Source organism: Mixia osmundae (assembly GCF_000708205.1).
Source record: "Mixia osmundae IAM 14324 unplaced genomic scaffold scaffold_3, whole genome shotgun sequence".
Classification (NCBI taxonomy): Eukaryota; Fungi; Basidiomycota; class Mixiomycetes; order Mixiales; family Mixiaceae; genus Mixia; species Mixia osmundae.
The window spans coordinates 787534-800228 of NW_014575561.1; the positions used below are offsets into that span (position 1 = coordinate 787534).

The 12695-nt window shown below is 55.0% G+C and overlaps 4 protein-coding genes across 4 annotated transcripts; 1 reads left to right on the forward strand and 3 right to left on the reverse strand.

Annotated features, from left to right (window-relative positions):
* Nucleotides 1-20: 20 nt before the first annotated feature.
* L969DRAFT_93361 (uncharacterized protein) lies at nt 21-4049 on the reverse strand (the record flags this gene model as incomplete). The annotated part of the gene is made up of 4 exons (XM_014713942.1): nt 21-1870; nt 1927-3245; nt 3299-3377; nt 3428-4049. 4 exons carry the CDS (start codon nt 4047-4049, stop codon nt 21-23), a joined length of 3870 nt encoding a protein of 1289 aa, XP_014569428.1.
* Nucleotides 4050-4353: 304 nt separating this feature from the next.
* L969DRAFT_22779 (uncharacterized protein) lies at nt 4354-5785 on the reverse strand. The gene is made up of 7 exons (XM_014713598.1): nt 5644-5785; nt 5483-5595; nt 5294-5432; nt 5198-5247; nt 5102-5150; nt 4601-5052; nt 4354-4549 (listed from the first exon to the last, which is right to left on the reverse strand). Exons 1-7 carry the CDS (start codon nt 5737-5739, stop codon nt 4408-4410), a joined length of 1041 nt encoding a protein of 346 aa, XP_014569084.1. The 5' UTR covers nt 5740-5785; the 3' UTR covers nt 4354-4407.
* A 450-nt stretch (nt 5786-6235) lies between these two features.
* L969DRAFT_46361 (uncharacterized protein) lies at nt 6236-11691 on the reverse strand (the record flags this gene model as incomplete). The annotated part of the gene is made up of 13 exons (XM_014713943.1): nt 6236-6353; nt 6412-6423; nt 6476-6567; nt 6625-6709; nt 6761-7137; nt 7186-9321; nt 9528-9541; nt 9596-10285; nt 10344-10592; nt 10642-10741; nt 10798-11080; nt 11135-11454; nt 11512-11691. The coding sequence occupies 13 exons, from the start codon at nt 11689-11691 to the stop codon at nt 6236-6238; spliced, it is 4656 nt and encodes a 1551-aa protein (XP_014569429.1).
* A 79-nt stretch (nt 11692-11770) lies between these two features.
* L969DRAFT_86072 (uncharacterized protein) lies at nt 11771-12442 on the forward strand. The gene is made up of 5 exons (XM_014713944.1): nt 11771-11830; nt 12000-12081; nt 12144-12160; nt 12219-12296; nt 12346-12442. The coding sequence occupies exons 1-5, from the start codon at nt 11804-11806 to the stop codon at nt 12403-12405; spliced, it is 264 nt and encodes an 87-aa protein (XP_014569430.1). The 5' UTR covers nt 11771-11803; the 3' UTR covers nt 12406-12442.
* The last annotated feature ends 253 nt before the right edge of the window (nt 12443-12695 follow it).

The following is a 12695-nucleotide window of genomic DNA, read 5'->3' on the forward strand; positions in this document are numbered from 1 at the left end:
GATTGCATCGACGTATCATGTCAATAGGTTGCAACAGGTGCGCCTGTACCAGCATGGTAGAAATCTATACTACCCTCTGTAATACTGGAAGTGAGATCCTGCAAAAGATCTCTGACCACGCCATCTGCGGCTTCGATAATCATCGCACTTTCGTCAGATCTATGTGTTGCGTGGGTCTTGTTATAAGGCAGCACACCGCCGGCACTCGACTTGTTGCGGCGATGCTTTCTCACTACGACCTTGAGGGGCTCTGTACCGGTGGACGCAAGCTTGGGCTGCATGCGCATGAAGTCTGCTCGGTCTGTCCGGCTGAAAGGCGAAGCCGGCACAGGATCGTCTGCTGCATCGATACTCGATTCGCGCGAGTGCGAGAGGTAGTCGAGTTGTCCTGATTGACGGCCAGAATGATTACGCAAGTCTTGCACGACCTGCCAGACCATGCTGCCATCGGCCATCTCGTCAACTTCGATTCGATGAGACTTTCGCGAATTAGCGTGAGCGTTGAGGGCAGACAGACGCGCTTGTTGAGCGGCCATCGGCAGCGTTGCATGTGTATAGCCTGGTGAGCGACCGCCAGGCGGCAAAATCCGTCCCTGAGCGACAACGATCTCATCTGGCTCCTCTGTCTGCGTAGCTTCCAGGCGCGGCGAGTCCATATCCGCATACATGTCGTATATAGATCCGGCATATGACGCGCCGCTCATCACTGACAGCGCGCTCGGAGACTTCGGAATACTGAGGCCGGTGTGCGGCACATCGAGACCGCCTGCTTTGCTGAGATCGAGTGAAGCTGGCGGTATGCGTATTGGCATGTCTGGTATCGGCGATAGTCGTGGCAGAGCTTTGCTCGGCAGCGGTGCCTCTCCTAAATGCTCCCCAGATGTCTTGCGTCGATGTCCGCGGGCGGGCGGCGGCGTTGCTGGTCGGTCCTGCAATAGTAATCGCCTATCTTCCGAGGGCTCTTCTTCTATAGCAATGTGCTTCTCTGGCGAGAGGTCTGCTAAGGCTGGCACTGGCTTCTTGCTTTGCGAAGGCGTCTTCTTTAAGGTTCCTTTGCTTTTGACCGCAGGCTGAGACGGAGTCTGCTGAAGCGAGGAGCCTCTATGTGCGATTGCTGGTTGCTCCGGACTTGATTCCGAAGATCTGCCGTCGGGCTGCGGCACAATGATCGTCCGTCGGACGACTGTATTCCGTGCATCCATTACCTGCGTCTCTGGACTTTGACTTGCCAATTGCTCGCGTCGTGCGCTAAACTTATTGATGAGTCGAACGAGAGCAGGCCGATCTCGCGGTGATGCAATATTGCTAGGACTGGCTGGTAGGTTCGACGGAGCAGCAGACACCGAGCCATTGCGCTTCTTAGGCGATGACGCATCCTCGACTCCATTCTCCAGCCGCCTCGGGGGAGCTGGCGCGCTTGCCGACAGGATTGCAGCAGGCTGTAGCACTCTGGATGATGCTTCAAGCGCCTGGCTCCTGCTCAGCGCATGTGCAGCCTGCGCCTCGCCGATTGGCACAGCTTCGATGGCACTCGACGCTGCGATAAGCGAGGGGTGCGATATGTGTAGACCTTTGAGGGACTTGCTAGATTTCGATTTGCGCACCGTTTTTTCTCGATCACCGCGTTCGCTATTGGAAAAGCTGGAGAAGCCCTTGAGCGCAGTAGTCGCTGCGTTAGCCTCATCGGCGACATGACCATACATCATTGAAGGTGTCGCTCGATGTAACCTCTTACGATTGTCCTGTGCGCCTACGCCGACGGGCTCAGACATCTTGCGAGCGTGCTCATATGGTGGCTTAAAGGGCGACTCCATGTTCAAATCAAGATTGATGACATCGACGGACGTTTGCTTAAGATGTCGATTTTGTACTGTTCAGCGGCAAGCCTGATCAGCATCTATTCCTGCTGCTCTTGGCAATACTGACTTTCGGTCAGTATACCCTTGGAGGCATCAAAGCCGCCTGAGCCCCAGGCAGACGCTGTGAAGGGCGTTGCAGGCGTGTCTGGCCCGCCTGAATGATCCCATGATGTGTTCGACGACGTTGATGAATCATACAGGTATGGCGTTCGCGAGGACGCAGCCGTCGAAGCGGAGCTGTACAACTGTGGCGTCTCCGGCAGATCTCGAGACGACTCGGCGAATTGGGAGATCTCTTCCGATTCGTCTTCAGGTCGCTCCGTCACGCGACGTAATCCGGCAGGCTCGTGGGAGACATGGAAGCCTAGTCCAAGCTCGCGAGCTGACTTGACGGAGGAGCGGTTCGGCTTGTCTGCCGACGTCTTCCTGCTCACCGTAGATGCGGTGGAGTTCGTGCGCCGCAGCAGCTCTTGCTGTACTAGCTCGAGATCAAACGCGTCCAGCCCTAACGTGAGCCGGAGGAGCTCTTGATGAGCCGCCAGCTCTTCCATTGATTCGTGAGGCAGGTCTTCTAGATCGTCCTCTGCACTCAATCGACGCTGAAGTATAGCAGACGGTGAGCCATCAGAGGCATCATTCAAATTGTGATAGCTCGAAGATGTGCTCGCTTCTGAGCCTTTGCGACTCGAAGACTTCCCGTCGGATGGCGAAAGTCCTGCTGATCCCTGATAAGGCCCATGTGCGTCGAGCACGCGCTCGGGCGTATTGAAGACCGTGCCTTTGGGGAAAGAATCATCGCGTTGGTCGAAGGTCAGCTGGTTCGCTCCATCCGGCGCTGATTTATCAAAATCGAGAGGTGATGTACGAACGTCGCTGCTCGGGCTTGGCAGGCTACTGCTGCTCAATGGCGGTGCAAGATGCTGCCTCATAGATGCCCGCGCGGGGTCTAGGGTACCAGACTCGTCTGTCAGATTGTCAGATCCAATGGGTGATTGTATTCTCCCGCGACCCTGTGCAGGCTTGAGCAATTGCGGCGCATCTTGCGAGCGAGACTTTTGCCGAGGAGATGGCATAGTAGGAGCTTCGGTGACAGCCTCGTGAACGCTTTCCGGTATGCTTTCGACCGCTCGCGCCTGGCTTTTGAGGCTCGCTTGCTCGGCAATTTGCCGACTATTTCGGGGCGAAGCCGCTGGCGAGGCATGCGCGTCTAGATTCTGTAAAGACGAGGATCGAGAATGCCCCAAGCGAGGCTTGCTCGGACTCGAGGGTGGAGGCCGCAAGACAGAGCTCTGGCCGGGTTGCGCCTGCGAAATTCGCCTGAGCATATGCTGCTCCAGTATCGCGCACTCGTCATTAGGCGTCATACGGCCAGCGGTCACTTCCTGCCTGTTAGCAGCCTCCGCGTCAGTGATGGGCTCGCAGTGTGGCATTTTGCAGACCTTAGATGCATCTGTAGAGATTCTATAGATGGTGCGCCGTCTTGACTCGCTAAACGCTCAAAGTGCTTGTCCATATGCGCTGAACAGGACCATAAGTCTGTGCATAGCATCTCCTGGCCGAGGACGTACGCAATATGAGCGAAGTGCGAAAATCGTTAGCATCGGGTAGGATGCCATTAAAGCGAGGCAACGGCGGTTCTGCGCGTCGCTTTGAGGACGAGTCTGATCGCGCATGCGCGTATGCAGGCGAGGACAGATTGCGTTGATGCCTGCCTTGCTGCGCCTGACTACGCTGACCTGACTGCGAGGATCTGAGGGTCTCGCTACTACCATTGACCTGCTGCGAGCCGTTGCGCGCCCTGAACTCCCTATGCCGCGCCTCGTATTGGAAAGGTAGCGCAGGCAGAGCGCCACCACTACGGATACTGCCGTCTTTGTTAAAAGTGAGGAACGGTCCCTGATCGCTCGTCGCTACGGAGCTCGACTGAGAACGAGCATGATGAGCCTGACGAGATGTCGAGGCTTGCAAGGACTGGCTGAGGGCCTGAGCAGACTGTTTGGCGAGTCTGTCCTTGCTCAACCTCTTGCGACTATTTGCAGAATGCGGTGATTGTCCCATCGGGTGAGTGGGTTTGGCAGGTAGACCAGCGCCCGGCGACAGCGGCCCATGTTGGGTAGACTTGCGCGCCTGCATCATCCGTACCGCCTGAGCGTCGTCGTCGTCCGTTCTCCGTCGTAGTAGCTTCTGCATGACGACGCCTTTGCAATAATTTTGTTCAGGAGCCTTGACCGATCAGACGAGCTGACCGCGCTGCTGCGTAACCAACAGCGTGGTGCTGAAGCAGCGTCTCGACCCTATCGCTGGAAGGAGGCTCGAGCGCAAGTCAGCGCGGTCCTCTTCCTTCTCCACGCTGTAAGGGAACAGAGGTAGTGCCGGCTGACTATCTCAAGCCCAGCCGGATGTGAGGCGTTCCTGCCTTTGTCGCCTTTTGGCTTTTGTACGCGTCGCGTCGTTAGCAAACGCGTCATGCAGTCAACGCCACGAAGTCCACCATGGCAATGAATGACCTTGCATGCAATATTCAAACGATCTCACTGCAGCCATAAGGCTATCCAAATAGAGTGCCATCTTTGAACAATCCATGGTCACTCGTCTCGAGTCTCTTGCCGCAGGTACCGAAAAGCGTGTCGAACAGACGTGTCTGCTTGCCCATGTTGAGCCCTCGCATACGGTAGCCGTTACGATGGTGTCTATCACCTGCAGCATCAGCTTGCATCACAGACTGCCACAAAGAGACTGACAGATCGTGATCTTCGATACACAGTCCAAGACCGAGAGGCTTGAGCCAAAAGAAGAGCGGGTGGCCCATGTCCGACCGTGCGCCAGTGTGGCCCATTGCTTCGACAAAAAGGAGATAGCACATTGCGACATAGAGTTCGTGAAAAGGTAGCATCACGACCAATTGCGATAGCGAGGGTATGACGGCGATCTCCAGCGTCTCTTGAATGTCATCGCCGAGAATCGAAAGCAACGGGCTTGGGTGCTTTGTCGAGTGATGCTTTCTATGGATGTGCCAAAGCCAGGGTACTTGATGGCAAGATCGGTGATAGCAATAGAAGAAATAGTCGAGTGCAAGCAGATAGGCAGAAATACGGACTGGCGACCAAAGATCAAAATGTGGCATTTCATTTGGCTCGAAGAAGAACGAGATTGGCCCTGCGCATCGAAGGAGGATGTACACCAGTACGGCAGACTGCGAGGAACATCAGTATGGTCGTCAATGCCACCGTATCGGAGCGTACAGCCGTCTTGTAGGCATTCTTATCGTCGAGCAAGTCACGCGGGCGATTTCTGTGCGGACTCATCGGCGACTTCTCAGAAGAGGTGATCGAACTCACTCTTGGTCAAAAGTGCCATAGCGAAGCATCAACATGTGCAAATGACGGATCTGTGCCTGTCGTCAGCATTGATGGGCGTGCGTTGTGCCGGCGCACCATTTGACCAGCATAGATGATGAAAGCGAATTCGTAAATGAAGAAGGCCTTAGCCGTGCTCCAGCGTTGCTCGCCATAGTAGTAGGCGATCCACTGAAGCAGTATGGGTGCAAAAGCATACGGTGCCACAAAAGCGTGCCTATAAACGCTTCTATGAGTGAAACGGCGACTTTTCTTAGGTTTACGCACTGTTCTACGACTGAGTGTGTCGGCACTGGACCCTCCGGCCGAGGCTTGACTTCGTATATCTCGTCTGGTCCGATACCGAGGCGAAGGATGATGTCTCGCAGGCCCCAGCCAAGCTGTGAGCACGTCTCAGCAATATTCCAGGGCAAGTGATCGTACTTTACATTGTCTTGCCAGGTAGACGCAGGCCTCAGTGTCCGCGGATCTGTGCGCTGCTTTGGATTGACCATAGGCTGATCTGCCATTGCATCTTCGTTCATCTTGTCTGGTATCGTACAAAGCGGAGTCGACCAAGATATATCAGACGGAGACTTTTTATGAACGCGTCACAAGATCGTCGAGCAATTGCCTCTGCGGGAATGGCGCCACTATCTGGCACATGGAGCCTGAGGCCCCGTTTGTCTGGTCTCACAAATCTCATACTTTCTCTTGCCAGTCGCAAGGCGTGAGTCACGTAATGCACAGCAAAATGCTATTCTCTTCAATGTCAATGTCTATCCAGATAAGCATGAACGGCGACGAAGGAGCGCCCGATCATGACCATGGAGCGTGCGATCGTATCAGACGAGGAGCTTTAGGACTTCAAGGTACGCAACTCACACAACTCACCGCACGCGATGCTCGTCATGGCTCGGATTTTCCCGCCCTCCGCGCCTCACGGGCTACAAAAAGAAAATATTTTGGCCAGGATGAACAGTCAGCCATACGCAATTATGCAAGGAGCAACATGTACATGAGCGTCTATGTAAGAGTGAACTACTGATTGAAAGCCTTGTTGGTGAAGTAACCACCGATGAGGCCAAAAAAGACGAGGCAGCTGATGATCCCCGCGAACCAGTTGAGGTTTTCGACATCCTGTCCTGGCACATGCACGCTGTTCAAAGCCATCAGCATCAGCATCCCCTCAGATTGAGGCGGATCAAGTGACTTACTTCATTCCCCATCTGTAATGAGACAGCGTCAGCACGGCAATCGCGGCTGATATATGGTACGTACATGCCCGTCACGAGTGACATGGGTAGCAGCACAGCACCCAGTGCCGATAGCTTTCCAAGCAGGTTGTTAGTGTCATTGTTGACGATCGTCATCTGATAGACCGGCCGCTCCGTGTCAGCATAAGGGCGACATGCTTGTATAGGGCTGACCTCGATGGACATTTGAGCGAGGTGATTAGCATGCGCTCGTGACAGAATCTTTTCGTAGTGAGCCAAATTGGAATTCATCGTCAGACTGTGTATCTTGTCAGCACATGATCAAGCCGGTTGCCGTCAAGAGACGCACATGTGATCCTGAATATCGGAGAGGTATAGGCCGATGTCCGACTTGGGGGCCACTGACCAGTTCTCGTTACATCGCTTTGCCAGTCCTTTGACGACATCTGCTTTGCTGCCCAAAAGTCGCAAGAGACCCATCACTTTCTTTCGACAAGTACCGATTCGTCGTAACATATCACCCTGACCCGCATCTTTGAGAATGAGCACCAGCTCGTCGATGCTGTCGACTTCGTATTCGATATTCTGGATTAGCGGAGCAAAGGCATCCGTGATGTCGTCGATGAGCGCGTACGAGATCCAGTCGGACGTAACGTTGATATAGTCCTTGAGCTGCTTGATACGTCGACGAACGTTCTGAGGATGAGGAGCGCCCCGGAAATGGAACTAGTACCTAGTCAGCGCACGATAGGCATGTATGAGATCACTACACACAGAGAGCGTGCCCTCGCGGAAGACGATGATGTACATGTTGAGCGGCTCGAGGTAGGTCGGACTGTAAGGATCTTGATCGAACGAGCGGAAACAGACGAGATAGTAATTTCTGAAGAGCTCAATCTTCTCTCTCGCTTCTTCCATCTGAATATCTTCCGTTGTCAAAGGATGGATGCCAAAGACCTTGCTGAGTACTCTCATCTCTTGATCGGTAGGACACAAGACATCAAGCCACCAAGTATTCGCTTCCGCGTCGTCGTCAGTTCGCATAACGTTGCTCTTTGGCTTTGACCCTTGCAAGTGATTGCGGGAGCTAGCCGGTCCGCCTTGATTAGATTGGTGACCCATGTTGACAGAGGTGCGCTGAGAAGCGGCTTCATTGGGGCTGTGGGTGCCGGTGCCTGGCATACTGGGATGCGCTGATGGTGTCGCTTCGCCCGGTGCGCCAGTACGATTGCTACCCTCCTGCTCGTCATCATATACTCTGCCAGTGAACAGCTCTGCAAAGGTCTGGCCCTCTGCAGGTATCTCAGCGAGCGATCGGGCATGTATCGTGCTAGGTAGCGCGTTTGAATAGAAAGAGAAGCGATATGGGCGCGCCTTCTCGTCACTATTTGTCGTGCCACTACGAGTGCGCTGGGATATACCAGTGGCACCGAAACCAGAGTTACTTCGTTTGTCATCTGTCAGCAGTGGCGTCTTTGTACTCGAGAAGATCGTTGCCTTGCCTTCTCGCGCGTCGTCTTCAGCATCGCCTTCGAACTGTGCTAGCTTGCGCTGATAGCGATTGCGCACAGGTTGGCTTTCGCTCAACCGTCTGTTACGTGGATTGCGATGAAGTCGAGGTGAGCCGGTGATCGCAGCGTCTGGCATCGGGTTGCCATTGCTGTCCAGACGCTCGCGCTTGGGCATGCCGCTATCGCTGAAGCTGACTGCCTGAGCGCCTCCGTTGGCACGTGCAGGCGAGATGCCCATCGGCAAGCCTTCAAATTCTCGCTCCTTGCCGGCAAATTCCTCGAGAGCAGAGAAGTCGAAAGCGAAAGGAAAGTGAGCGAGCACGCCAGGCACGCCACTATAATGATGATCGTATCGTAGTCGGTGCTCGTGACGAGGATCAAGCGGAATGTGTGTATCTTGATCTGGTCCGAGCAGGGGAAAACAAACATCCTCTTGAACTTTCTCTGCATCGGAGGGCCGTCTGCTGCCATCATCAAATTCGTTGTCACGACGGCGGGAGCGACTGGAGCGATCAGATCGATGCGACTGCTGTCTGCGGATGTATGCGTGCGGGTCCGCTTGATCGTCAATGACTTGCTCGTCCAGATCGGCCGCGCGCATCGTTCGCACGCGTCCTGAAGAGCGATGGCGGGCAACGCTGGGCCTGGAAGCAGACAGAGTCGATGCTCGGGGTTGCCCATGCATGGTCTCGTCAGTCTCAAAAGGGACCGAAGAAGTAGGCAGCTCGAGATCATCGAGACTTTCGTCTCCGTCCTCGAGCTCGCCTGCAGACATTGGGCTTCTTCTGACGTTCGATCGCCGTCTGACCTCATCTCTCAGTCCCGAAGCAGCTCGTCTGCCACCGCTCGAAGAGAGTGAATAGGGCTGAGCGCGATGGTCAATGTAGGCCGGCTGGGAGTCGAGTGAGGCATCGGACAGAGTCCTATGATGGTGTCTGTAGAATCTCGTCGTCCCTCCCGCTGTTGCGGCAGCAGTGGCAGAATGGGATTGGGCAGTGCCTGGCAGTCTGTCTACGAGCCGATCGGGGGTGACTTGGTTGTGAAGACTGCCGTGACGGAGGTGCGTGCGATCAAGTGGACTGTGTGCGACGAGAGGAGGCGAAGAGGGACCGGTGAAGAAGTGAGAGTCCCTCTCTGCTTGTGCTGCTGCTTCGTCGTCCTCTGCAGGACGCTCAGAGCTAGCGGAAGGAGACTCTGCGCCGCCGCCAGCCCGTCGAGCAGGAGGTGAGGTACTGTACTCCGCTCTCGCCGTTGTCGAGCGAGACCGCACAAACTCTGGATCATGTGGCTGGCCCACGCCAGCAGGTGAACCGGTGACAGTCATGCAGGCGCTGCGGCTTGCCCAATCAAGCCTGCCCGCGTTGGCTGAGGACCTTGTTTGTCCTTCGCGACAGTCGTGCTAGGAGCGTGACTCCGACGCTGGCAGACCACAATCTGCTGCTGAGCCCGTCAATGCCTATGTCTGCAGCACACGGCGGCTTCACGATCTTTCCAACTCCGAGCGGGCTGGTCAGTAAATTTGTGCAGCGCGACTTTGCGCTACAGCAGACATGCAATGAGCAGACTTGGCACTCCACTATCGACCCAACTTCAGTTATTATAGACTTGCGATTCTTGCCCTGCATGAGCATCCGAGTCAGCCTGCAGTAGAATGCGCAAAAGTCTGAACGCACCAACGACTTTGACGCCCGAGCGAGTGGGGCAGAGATCAGACACTCGATTGTTGCCCCAGACGAAGAATGTCGTCAGAGCAGGCATATTGTCCAGCACAGCTTTGACGATGAAGTCGTCCACATCTCGCACGAAGCTGAGGTCAAGCTCGATCATCTTTGGGCACGATTTCGCCAGACGCATGAGAGCCAATTCGCGCAGATTGTCAACCGAATTGAGATCCAGGTACTCGATCGTACTGCCCGAATGAGCAACGAGCGCATCGAGCGCTTCGTCTTCCATGTCCGTACATCTGTGCAAGTTCACCCGCCGCAGCGATTGAGATTGCCAGTCGGTAAAGAGGTCTTGCAAGCCTTCAGACGAGACGGCAAGCTGCTCGAGGCTGAGATGCGTGAGTTTCTTGCAATGGGGCTTGATACCCTTGGTGAGGGTCTCCTCTGTGAGCGCAGAATTGGCATCGAGAATGAGTGTTTCGAGGTTCGCGCCGACTGAAGCGAGCAGCTTGACAACCGCTTCATCTGTGATCGTATCGCCATCAACGCCGCCATGCGACAGATCGAGATGGACAAGGGATGTGAGCGGTGTAAGCAAATCCAGCCAATCCGATCTCAGCCTTCCGATCTCGGCAAGCTGGAGATGGGTAATTGCAGCGTTCTGGTCCACTAAAGCTTCGACGGCACCGCGGTCTATGCCTGCGCGAGGGAGAAGGGCATAAGCAAAGATATCTGTCTGCGACGAAGGTACACGTACGAGCAGATTGCTTGATGAGGAAGCCGGACAGCTTTGCTGCCTTGTCCTGCCCGCGTGATCTGAAGAAAGACTGCCATTTGGCGTCTGTGACGAGATAGGGACCGTATAGTTCGAGATAAGTGAGATGCTCGAAGCGGGACAGCCATTGCTCGAGCACGTCGTCGTCAACAAGACCGCACATGACTAGCGTCATGCGTTGTATGCGAGGACTGAAGACAGGAATCGATTGCAAGCCATCTTGATCCAGTCCTGCAATGCGCCGTCAGCGCAAACATGACTTGGTCCGATGGCGACGCACGTGTGCAGTCGTACAGCCGCAAATCGGTAGTCTGTATGTCGAGGAACAGCTTGAGCGTATCAGGTGAGAGCGCTCTGTTCTTGCAGACAATCTTTGCAATCTGCCATGGACAACCAACGTCAGTGTCTCGAGCAAGCTGACTTGAGATGTCATGACCTTGTCAAGATTGGCCGTACCGATATCGCCGAGTGCCTCGACATTCTGGATATGCGTGCCTATGAGTTCGATGCAGCTAATCTGAAGACTCTTGATCGTGATCTTTGCCCGGCCGTCTTCGATTTCCGAGTTGAGCTGCTTTTGCTTTGTCGCGCGTCTTTTAGGCTTGGGCGCAGGCGCAACGCTAGTCTCTCTTTCCAGATCCATCCACTCGCTCTGACAGGGTGGACAGAGCATCTCATTGTTCGTCTTGATGAACGTCCGGTCTGTGATAGTGAACCGTCTGACGCGCGAATTTCAGCAATGCAGACAAGTGGCAGAGCGTACTGCGACTCACTTGTGGCAGTCCGAGCAGTGAGCAAAGCTGCCCGTCTTGCGATCATCGTAGCGGCCTTTCTTTGCCGGTGTCTTTTCAGGCTCGTCGCTATCGTCTGAGTCGATAATGCGAGGTTTCTTGGACTTTTTGGCAGATGAAGCGGGCGTACGCGTGCCGGATCCCGAGGCGATAGGCGAAGCTGCAGAAGTAGAGGGTCCAGATGTGGCTTCTGCTGTCAGTTCGGCGAGTTCTTCGTTGATCTCTTGTAGCTCTGAGCTCGTCTCTTCCTCTGCCGGTCGCGCACGATCAAAGCGTGATCCTCTGGCAGTGATGCCTTGTTCCTGTCAGTGCAGCCTGCTCAATACTCTCAACATTCAGCTCTTTGAGAGCGAGCCGACCCTGAGGAAGGAAGTGAGTGCGCTTGTAGGGCCAGTCACACCCCCACCACGTCTGCCTCTTCGACCGCGCTGCTGGGCTTGTTCTGGCTCGGGCGCTGCTTCGATTGGCGTCGCCGTACCGCTGCCATCTTCGGCCAGCTCTTCCTCTCGCTCTCTGTCTCTCCGTCTGCCCCTTGCCATCGTCGTCCCTGCGCTGTGACCAGTCTGGCTAGCTACTTTGCCGCTCTCAGAGATTTGGCAGTCGCGACAAGTCGAGCATCACCGACCGCATCATCACCGGACTGTCAAGACGATGGCAGGCAACAGACGCTTGCAAAAGGTACTTCCTTGATCAGGCTGGTCTGACGTGATATCCCACTCGGCTCCCAGAGTGCCCATCTGCTTCTGCTCGGACTCCTACGAGCACAGCTTGACCGCATCATCAATGTCCGCATGGCTCACACGACGATGGCACAGCAAGACCAGCGCTGATCCTGGCCGGAACGCAGGAATATTCAGAGCTGCAGAGCTCGCCCATAGAAGGGGCTTCTGTCGAGCTCGTCAGCGATTCCAGCCTTAACAAATGGCAAGGCAAGCTCATCTGGACACTGCTCGATGCAACGAACGCTGACTGCTCGCGTCAATCTTTGCAGGCGTCCTCCATGGTCCTGTCAGTGGCTACTCACGTACTCTGGCAAGCTGGAGCTCATGCATCCTCGCTATGACAGGCTGCATCTCCATACGCAGGCGGTAAATTCAAGTTCACCCTCGAGTTTCCACTCGAATACCCCTTCAAGGCACCCCAGGTGAGTACGCAATGAATGGAAGAGCGCTTTGCTGACCTTTGTCGAGCAGCTCAAAATTGTAAGCGCCCAAGTCTGCGACTGTCTCGTCATGCTCACACGACACGCCTAAGCTCACAAAGATCTATCACCCCAATGTCAATGAGGACGGCAGTGGGTCAAACCTCTCTGCATGCATGCTTTACATGCTGATGTTGGCCTCTCAGATATCTGCCTTGGTCTGCTCAAGGTGCGAGCTCGTCACACTACTTGTCCTCCGTCTGAACAGTCGGTCTCAGTCTGAAGCCTGGAAACCGAGCACGAAGTAAGCAATGCTGTGTTCATCGATCGCAGTGAGCACGACTGATATGGTCATCTGCAGAGTTGGGGATGGTCAGTATGCCGCTCGAGCGGTGACCAGTT

Bases quoted from the DNA above. Each gene is read 5' to 3' on its own strand.
- L969DRAFT_22779 (XM_014713598.1), bottom strand. From the start codon at position 5,739: ATGAACGAAGATGCAATGGCAGATCAGCCTATGGTCAATCCAAAGCAG. The intron at 5,433-5,482 runs GTGCGTAAACCT...AAGCGTTTATAG, and splicing joins ACACACTCAGTCGTAGAACA to GCACGCTTTTGTGGCACCGT. The intron at 5,053-5,101 runs GTACGCTCCGAT...TGTTCCTCGCAG, and splicing joins AGAATGCCTACAAGACGGCT to TCTGCCGTACTGGTGTACAT.
- L969DRAFT_86072 (XM_014713944.1), top strand. From the start codon at position 11,804: ATGGCAGGCAACAGACGCTTGCAAAAG. The intron at 11,831-11,999 runs GTACTTCCTTGA...GCCGGAACGCAG, and splicing joins GCAACAGACGCTTGCAAAAG to GAATATTCAGAGCTGCAGAG. The intron at 12,297-12,345 runs GTGAGTACGCAA...TTTGTCGAGCAG, and splicing joins ACCCCTTCAAGGCACCCCAG to CTCAAAATTGTAAGCGCCCA.